This window comes from Capsicum annuum, chromosome 12 (genome assembly GCF_002878395.1).
Source record: "Capsicum annuum cultivar UCD-10X-F1 chromosome 12, UCD10Xv1.1, whole genome shotgun sequence".
Taxonomy (NCBI): Eukaryota; Viridiplantae; Streptophyta; class Magnoliopsida; order Solanales; family Solanaceae; genus Capsicum; species Capsicum annuum.
In genome coordinates this window covers 11799715-11809218 of record NC_061122.1, presented here as the reverse complement: position 1 = coordinate 11809218, position 9504 = coordinate 11799715, and the positions used below count along the sequence as shown (strand labels likewise).

General features: G+C 35.1%; 1 protein-coding gene across 2 annotated transcripts; it reads right to left on the bottom strand.

Moving 5' to 3' along the window:
* Positions 1–2278: 2278 nt before the first annotated feature.
* Positions 2279–9196, bottom strand: LOC107850705 (glycine-rich RNA-binding protein RZ1B). 2 transcript variants are annotated; one of them, XM_016695417.2, is made up of 5 exons: positions 9041–9082; positions 7925–8042; positions 4564–6844; positions 2788–3401; positions 2279–2710 (listed from the first exon to the last, which is right to left on the bottom strand). In XM_016695417.2, exons 3-5 carry the CDS (start codon positions 4651–4653, stop codon positions 2473–2475), a joined length of 942 nt encoding a protein of 313 aa, XP_016550903.1. In that variant the 5' UTR covers positions 4654–6844; positions 7925–8042; positions 9041–9082; the 3' UTR covers positions 2279–2472. The 2 variants fall into 2 exon arrangements, with proteins under 2 accessions (XP_016550903.1, XP_016550902.1); XM_016695416.2 differs by lacking the exon at positions 4564–6844 and having other exon boundaries at positions 9041–9196.
* Positions 9197–9504: the final 308 nt, after the last annotated feature.

Here is a 9504-nt window from a genome sequence, read left to right as displayed (position 1 = left end):
AGCGAACTCATTTTTTCTTAGTATGATAGAACATAATCTCACATTTTAAAATTTGTAGATTATTATAAAGTTGTTAGAAGATTGCTCGATACAAAGTCGGTAAGATTGATGAATATATGACCAAACATTAGATCTAGGTCTAATTTTGTCCGGATGGATAATTTTTCAAGGTCTGTACTTGCATAACTTCTAAAAATAAAGACAAAATCTGAATGATAACCAAAAACTAAGGTGATAATTAAGTGTATGGCATAGTGGTCTATTAAAGAATTATTCTTTTTTTGTGTGGGGGGGGGGGGGGGGGAGGGGGGTCAATATCCTATTATCAAAGAAGCAAAAAGGAACAAATATGAGAGAAAAGGATATAAAGACAAAAGAAAGAAAGAAAACTAAATTTAAGTCAAAACATATGAAGTTGGAGAAATGCAAATATGTCAAAAAGTTGAAAATCATAATGTAAGAAATTCTACTGCTTATTTCGCATGCATAAAAGGAACTTGGAATAAAGTGGCTTTTGCAGCAATTTTAGAAAATATTCCAAGCTTTATATTGATATTTCCATTTTTAGGAGGGGAAAATGATGTACTCCTAGAAGAATAATTAGATATAGTTGTGATTTTCCTTTTGGATTTGAAATTTCAAAAGGGGGTAGGAACACAAACTTTTATGAAAATCAAAGGCAAATATATTCTAATATTAGGAATTTTCAAAGCAAGAACGTGTATATATATATATTGCCTACTTGCATCAATAATCTAGCATTCTGATTACGGATTTGATAGAATTCAATAATTTTGAATTCAAGGAGATTTAATATATAAAGAAGTAAACAAACGAAGAAGGTTTAATATCTATCATATGTCTACATTAAAAATAATTGTAATTATATATAAACAATGTAATTATCCGTCAAATTTTTTTTGACAAATCCCTCGGTCCTACTTAGCTCTGCAATAGTAATTAGAACACGAGTTAAGCAAATCAAGCACTGTGTATATAATGTTCTATTTAGACTTGTAAAGATGTTGAGACTTTGATAGTGACTAAGTTCACACTTCAATATGCATGTATTCATTTAGTTTACTAGGCATCCATGTGCATCATACCTTTATTTTTTAAAATAACACACACTATTATTGTTATTCTTTTCTCACTCAACTCGGTGCTCGTTTAGGACTTGACTAATTCAAATTCTTGCAGAGAAGCATCATTTTTTAGGGTAAAAATCAAAGCTTGAATTTAAAAATTCTGATTGATGATGAAGAGATACTTACCACAACCAAATTAAATGAAAAAACATTATTTTGTAAGTAACAGAAATGAAATGCCTCTTTATGTAAGTGGTAAAAGGTCAAATTATTTTTCAAGTCTTGATATTTTTTTCTTTCACGGAATCTTTTACAGCACGTAACACCTAGTAATTTTTGTCTTATCAAATTTTGTTGAATAATAAATACAAGTACTTAATAGACTAAGCAAGTGTCTAGAAGTGACAGTTGCACATTACTAGTGCTCACATCTATCTCCCACCCATTTTTATACACTAATATTGACTTTCGTATCAATTTGCGAAAGATCAAATGGTGGCAATATATTATATGATCCTTGGCACCTAGCATGCATACCACAATATACCTAGTGTAGCTCTACTAAGTCGAATCCGAGAAGGATATAATGCACGCAGACATTATCCCCTAACTTAGAGATAAAGGTTGTTTCAATAGACTCTCGACTCAAGAAATTTTTTTTCAAAAAACAGTTAACGAAAGTGAACTCTTAACAAAACAGAACAACAATTACAAATGTGACAATTGAAGTACAAGAAACGATATAAAATAACAAGAATCAAATAATAAGAAATACAGAAACCATACTTCGACTATTTGTATGAACGAATACAGAGACAGCACTTGGTAGGCGTTTGAACATAATTTGGTTGAATTTTGAAAAATAAAAATGTGTAAATTTTGAACTGGAAAACAATGGCCAGCGATCTTATTTCCTATTCCAAGTCAAATCAAAATCTTTTATCAACTACCGATGGAAAAAATGAACAAAAAGATTATGCTTTGTATAATTTCTTTTTTTCATCTAAGCCAGCTTTTATATACCTCAAAATGAAATAATTTTTGTTATTTTGCATTCAAAGGAAAAAGTGCTCTCCAAAACGAACGTGAAAGTAATTTTTCATCAGAAACTGAATTAACTCTTACCAACCAGACTAATGCTCTTCACAGATTTGGTAATTTTATGTCCTACTCCACTTAACATAGGTAAGTCGTTAAAATGCAGATGGTTTTTCTAGCAAATATGAACCAAGATATAGTTCCCCCTACCACACACAGTTAACACAATCCAACATCTTTACATCTTTTAAACCGATCGGTGAACCAAAAGTGCAAGATACTAAAAGAACAGCTAAAGATCAAACATGTTCCAAACACGGATAGACTACATCACAGATTTAGCACTTCAATAACGGTCAAAGGCGGGCGGACGTCCTCCTCCCCTACGAGGGCGATCATATGGTCCTGGTCTGTCTCTGATGCTTTTTCCCTCGTAACGTGCTGGTCCACCACTCCCATACCTGTCAACATCTCGTGGGCCTACATCCCTGGCGAAACCCCTCTCTTTGCCAGAACCATTCTGAGCATATCGGTCAGAAACCCCATATTTGTTGCCCGCAAAGCGATCACCACCAGGAGGGTGCCTAAATATCATTAGAAACAAATTAGATCTGTAACACTAACACCAAGCAAGAACAGAGAAAAGATTAAGCCGTCACACCTGTCGTTGGCAAATCGATCACGGGTTCCATATCTATCTTCTCTGCTATCATAGCGCTCCCTATCAGCATAATGGCCTCTATCGTAAAGATCATCCGTGTACCGATGGTCACTTCCATAACGATCCCCACGTGTGGTACCACCAGCATACCTTGATCGAGGAGGAGGGGATATTGCACGTGCACCGCGGCTACCGCCTTCTAGATAACAGTCTCTAGCCCAATGTCCTAGGCGGCCACACTTGAAGCACTGGTCTTGCCCTGCTGACCTGTCACTACCACCAAAGCTACCACGGTCACCACCACCATAGCTACCCCGGTCACCGCCACCGTAGCTGCCCCTATCACCACCTCTGTAGCTACCCCTGCCACCACCTCCGTAGCTACCCCTGCCACCACCTCCGTAGCTACCCCTGCCACTGCCTCCATAGCCTCCACCATAGCCATGGTCAGAATCCTCACCGCCCATCCTTGGTTGGGCCTTGTTCACAGATATGACCTTATCGCCAATCTCCCTACCATCCATTTCTCTGATTGCATCTTCCATGGCGCGACGGTCTGCAAATGTTAGAAACCCAAATCCACGAGGACGGCCTGTATCCCTTTCCAGCATAACCTACAGAGCTAACAGTTTAGAAACTAGCACCAGACATATTGATATTTATCAGGAACAAAATCAAATTGATAATGAGAACTAGAACTTCAGATATAAAGCACAATAAAAGAGGAGTTCCTTTTACCTTTACACTTTTACAAGAAAATTCTCGAGAATTATAAACAGTGAAAACAACAAGTCTAGAATTATTGATGATATCTCAATTAGCAAAATGATAGCAAACAAAGCAAATTAACATTTGACAATGTCCTCCGAGGAAAGATGGAATTATATGGTTCATCCCCAGCTAATTTAATAGCACTCAATCTCATGGCGAACCATCCACCCCAATTCAAGAGAGTCGTGCAATAACCCGGTTCCTCCCTATTCAAGTTCCTCGGGTGTGAACCATCTTAGGAAGACGTACCAAAGACACGATCTAAACATGCAAGAGCAATAGTTTAAATCGAGTAGCCAACAATACAAACTCAAAATTTAAGTCCAAAACAAGCAAAAAATACACACAAAAACTTCAAAGTTCATAGGAAGGTTCAATCTGGAGCTCCACACAGCAGTATCAAAAGTTAATTCTGAAAACAAAATGGAAGGTACTTTCTTTTCCTTAATGCTGTGGATCATTTCTAGGATCTCTCTTAGACCCCTCCACTTTCAACTTGATTGACACTTCTCAGCCTTCATTTATTGCAGTGAAGTGCAATGGGAGAAAGTGGTTGGTTTAGGTAAAGCATGAGAAGGTATGCTAAAAATTGTAAGTTACAGACTACCCCATCATTGCTACATGATAAATATATCATTTTAGAGGTAGATTTCATGTGGTAATGTATGCACACACACACACACACACACCATAAATCTTAATGATGCATCATTCTGCCTACTTAGTGGCTAGAGAGACGTTGTCAGGCAACACTTCTAATTCTTGGTTGCTTGTGCACTTCTGGCATTCAACTTTGAATTTATTACCTTACTCAATATATACTTAAATTCTCAAGTTGAATTCCAACTATACAATTATGCATGCAACTGCACAGAATATAGGTAAGTTTGTTAAAAGTAGTAAACCTGGAATGCTGTAAGTTTCTTAATCACTTCATTATTAGAATGCAAAGGGTAGAAACTAAATTTAGCATTTTAGTAAAAAAGATTTCGGCAGAGGTCTTACTTGGGCAGCAGAAAAGCAGGTCTGCAGATTATCATCTCCAGACCCGTTAGGTTGACTCATTACCACATGTATCCAGTGTATCAATACCATTAACAGCTAAAACAACAAAACCCAACAAGAAGGCTTCCTAACCTCTTGGATAAATCTTAACTATGCCAATTAGAACTTTTGTTGAATCCATAAACTTCCTTCATTTACTTCAACCAGATTTATGAGTGGCAAGCAAAAGCATCGCAGAGGTATGTCTAAGAACAGATGGTTAACCATAAAACCAAAGCTTACCGCTCAAAGACTTGCCCATACCGACAAAACATACTGTGGAAAGTTTCCTTGGTAAAACTTCTCACAAACGTCATTTGGCTTTTGTTCAGTAACTGTCCAAAATACTGATCTTCTTACAGCTATCTATTCCAGCCCAAGCTTCAAATAATCCTGATTAATCCCCCAACTACAAAATTTTCAACTTCCCCACTTAAGCCGTCTGCTAAGCAAGGCATCAAAGAAGATAAAGCTAACTCAAAAGAACTAATCCACTTTGAGCCTTTGAAATGCAAATCAGAGAGAACAAAGCAAAATATCAATAAACTAATCTATAGCAATAATCCATGAAACTTTTTTTCTGAAGTGATAACTTGGCTGAAGCAACGCTACTCCTGAGTCTTCAGAGGCATGCCATCATCTGGTAGTTCACGATTTGGAAGACAATGCAGTTGCACAAGAGAAGAACATCTCATGACAACAAAACGATCATTCAACAACCAAGTAAAACGAAAAAAGCTATCTAGACGGAGAATGAGACAGAAGTGCATCCATACTCTGCATGCAACAGCTTCTAAAGGGCTTCAAAAAGGTCAAGAAATCAAGAATCACATTCAATCTTAACAGTGGCAAACCATCGAGTGAAACATAATGAGTGATCAAGAGGGAGAATGAGACAGAAGGGCAGCCAGACTCCACGGACAAACAGCTTCTAAAGGTCTTCAAAAGGTCAGGAAATCAAGAATCAAGTTCAACCTTGAAAGTGGCACGTGTAGAGGTAGGAGATCAGCTAAGTACCACATAGCTCTCAACCTTTTTCCCTGAACAAAGAATAGGTACCACCAGATGTCGTCTATTATATATCCACCGTATTTATAAATGGGAAGGTAAAAATTTTAACATCCCCATAATTTTAAAGGGAACACAAGAAAGTTGTTATGTTTCTCACATAAGTTCCAGTACCCAAGATATTATCTTATCTTTTCCACTGACCATTCAAAAGAACTTCCCAATGTTAAAATTACAAGGACCTCAGAGATCATGAATTAGAAACAATGTAGCAAACTGTAGTTGGCAGATTGACTGAAAAAGAAAGTGTTGCTACCACGCAAAAGCACCTGGGGACTCATAAATCTTGTGTCTGTTCAACATGACAAAATGACACCCAAATTTTAGTAAAACAAATGATAATAGCCTTCAATCAGATTGGTCCTGCTAGCTTTCAAGACCAACAGGCGCCGTTCACAGAAACTGTCAACCAACCTGACTTGAAGAAATGTGGAAACTAGAGTCTGAGCTAAATTGCATATTCAAAATTCATCTCTTAGTTGATCCTCTTATAGCAGAAATTCCACCATTGCTTGCAACTGATACATATATTTTATAAGCGCCTTAGATCAAGAGCTAACTTGCCTCCTCTGTCCCACATTTGACGAGTCCTTGCATCAAAATCTAACTTACCTCCCCTATTCCCACATTTGATGTGTCCTTACATCAAGCGCTAGCTTAACTCCTCTATTCCCACATTTGATGAGTGTCACTAAAATATAGTTATGGGATAGTAACTGCCACTTATAGCTATCCCTTAAATTTAACTTTGATTGAGGAAAAAGTCTTAAAATTACTGGTGATTCCCCCAAAACAGACCAACTATGCCGCACTCGGTCCATATATTCCAATCATCTTCCATGAAGTCCAAAGACAATAGCACAAATCCCACTTGAAATTACTACACCATACAATTAGCCAATGGTTGAAGCAGCTCAAGGAAACAGAGCAGATTGTGAATCAGCTGCAATCATCATAGAGACGCATTTCTGAATAAGTCACTGCTGCAATTGAAACCGATAGTGCTTCGCTTGTTAACATGCAGCCGACCTACGCTTTTTCAGATAGTCTAACAATTGAAACCTCAAAATCAAGCTGCTGAAGGAATCAAGAATTTATGTCCAGCGACTTCACATTTCAAAGAACAAAAAACCCTCCTCATACAATTCCATCTAAGGCATCTCAAATCCATTGACTGGCATAACCAGATCCAGAAATATTAAAAGGAAAACTTATTAATAAATGATTAAAATGAAATGAAAAAATTATAAATAAACATGATTTTAGACTCAAAGTGAAGCAATATACTCAATTTGCAAAGTTAAAAACTAACCAACAAATTGCTCCATAGAGCATAGCACCAAAAGGCATGAAGAGAGAAAACTGAAACACATAAACTTAAGATTCTTCCCACTCCTTAAGTTCATTTATACGTCAGACTTCAGACAAACAAAGTTTGCAATCATTAGTATAAGCTACAAGGAGAATGCAATATCCTCCACCTCAGAATATGCAATAAATGATGATAGCCTGCTTCATATATTTCTTGACCAGTAGAAGTAGCTATATATTATTAGATGGGAAAAAGAAGCACCAATTATGAGCAACAACACTTATATATGCCACCATTGCAGAAACACTTGTTCAGGACTCCCAAATTATTGAGTACAAGTTATTTTTAAAATGAGTTTAATTAAAAAAACTGAGGAATGGCATTTCAAGTAGAGATTTTTTTTTCACTGCAGTTTTTCTTTTTGTTCTCTTAACTTAGTTCTGTTCAAGCTTTACAAAAATGGATTCTTTTTCCTGAAAAATTATTTTTGAAGTTCTTTTTATGAAAAATAACCCATGCTTACTACATCAAAAGGTCATAATCTTGATTAGAAAAACCCAAAAGTAATTTATTTTCCCAAACTTGCTCAAAATACAGGAAAAATAGTACAACAACATACCTAGTCAAATCACAAAAGTGGGATCTGAGGCGGGTGGTGTACACTTGTAGCCATAGCCATAAGGTGGTTAGAAAGATTGTTTCCGATTAAACATGAAACAGTAGTAAAAACTACAACAAAGTTGAAAAAAATGGGTATGCATGAAAAACATTTTGCCAAAACATCATCAAAGAACTGAGTCAGCCCACTATAATTCTTTTTACAAAGTTGCTAGTTAATAAGAACATACAGTAACAGTACAAATACACACACTAATTCCTTAAAAATGGAAGGAAAAAAGGGATAAATTACAACGAAAACTGAATCTTCTGAAAACTACGAACCTGACAATCGAGAATTTTACCGTAACGGTCAAAAGCTCCTTCGAGTTGACGGTCGGTAACATCCCATGCTAACCCTCCAACAAATATACGATAATCTTGGTCCTTCCCTGACATTTTTCTGCAAATTGAAAAAAAATTACCAATTAATAACAGCAAAAAGAATAAAACACTACAAACTCCCCAAATATACATAATGTTGGTTATTTTCCTAACATTTTCTGAAATTGAACAAAATTTACCAATTTATAACAGCAAAAAAAAAGCCCTAAAAATCCCACAAATATACAATAATACTGGTCATTTTCCTTACATTTTTCTGCAAATTGAGCAAAAAATAGTACCAATCCATAACAGCAAAAATAAACAAAACCCTAGAAATCCCACAAATATACATAACCTTCCTTTACAGACATTTTCTGGAATTGAGAAAATTTGCCAATTCATAACAGCAAAAAAAACTCCATAAAAATCCCACAAATATACGATATTTATTGAAATTGAACAACAATTTACCAATTTATAACAACAAAAATCAATAAAACCCTAGAAATCCCACAAATATACGATAATCTTCCTTAAAGACATTTTCTGGAATTGAGAAAAATTCCCCAATTCATAACAGCAAAAAAACTCCATAAAAATCCCACAAATATACGATATTTACTGAAATTGAACAACAATTTACCAATTTATAACAACAAAAATCAATAAAACCCTAGAAATCCCAAAATTGTACGATAAAAATCCCACAAATATATGATAGTTACAAAACTTGAACACAAATTTACCAATTTCTAACAGCAAAATACAAAAATAAAACCCTAAAAATCCCACAAATGTACGATAAAAATCCCACAAATATACGATACTTACTAAAATTGAACAAAAATTTGCCAATTTATAACAGAAATAAAAAAAAATTAAAAAAACGATAATTCCCACAATTATATACAATAATTTTAGTCCATTTCTGACATCTTTCTGAAATTGAACAAAAATAGTACCAATTTTTAACAGCAAAAAACAAAAAAAAAAAACGTAGAAATTAATTGAGCTGAAATTAAGATAAAATTGAACTTCAAATTGAGAAACTGAGCTGAAACTAATTATATATACCGATTTTCAGTATTGCCGAATGAACTTTTGCTTTAATTTTTTTCGCTATGGGGCTTCTATACAAAACCCTATTCTTTGTTTACTTTGACGGTTCGTTTTAAGGAGTCCATAGACCCTCCAGGTCTTTAATTAAAAAAGTGGGACATCCGTAATTAAGTTAAAAAAAAAAAATCTCTTAAATAATTGGGATAGTTATTCGATAATTGTATTAGTTGTCTTAATAATTTTATGCAATTATGAACAATTTTGATAGTTATTGAATAACTTTACAAAGTTGTCGAACAACTATTAAAGTTGTTGGACAACTGGGAGAAGTTGTTGGGATGAAAAAATTTGAAAAAAAAAAATTATCCCTCTCACCTAATTTTAAAAGTTTGGAAGACCTTGTGTGTCCCTTTTTAATCCAAAGTATATATGGATAGTGGAGAGTCGTCAAAATTAGCTTGGCCGGTGAGCGAGCCCAA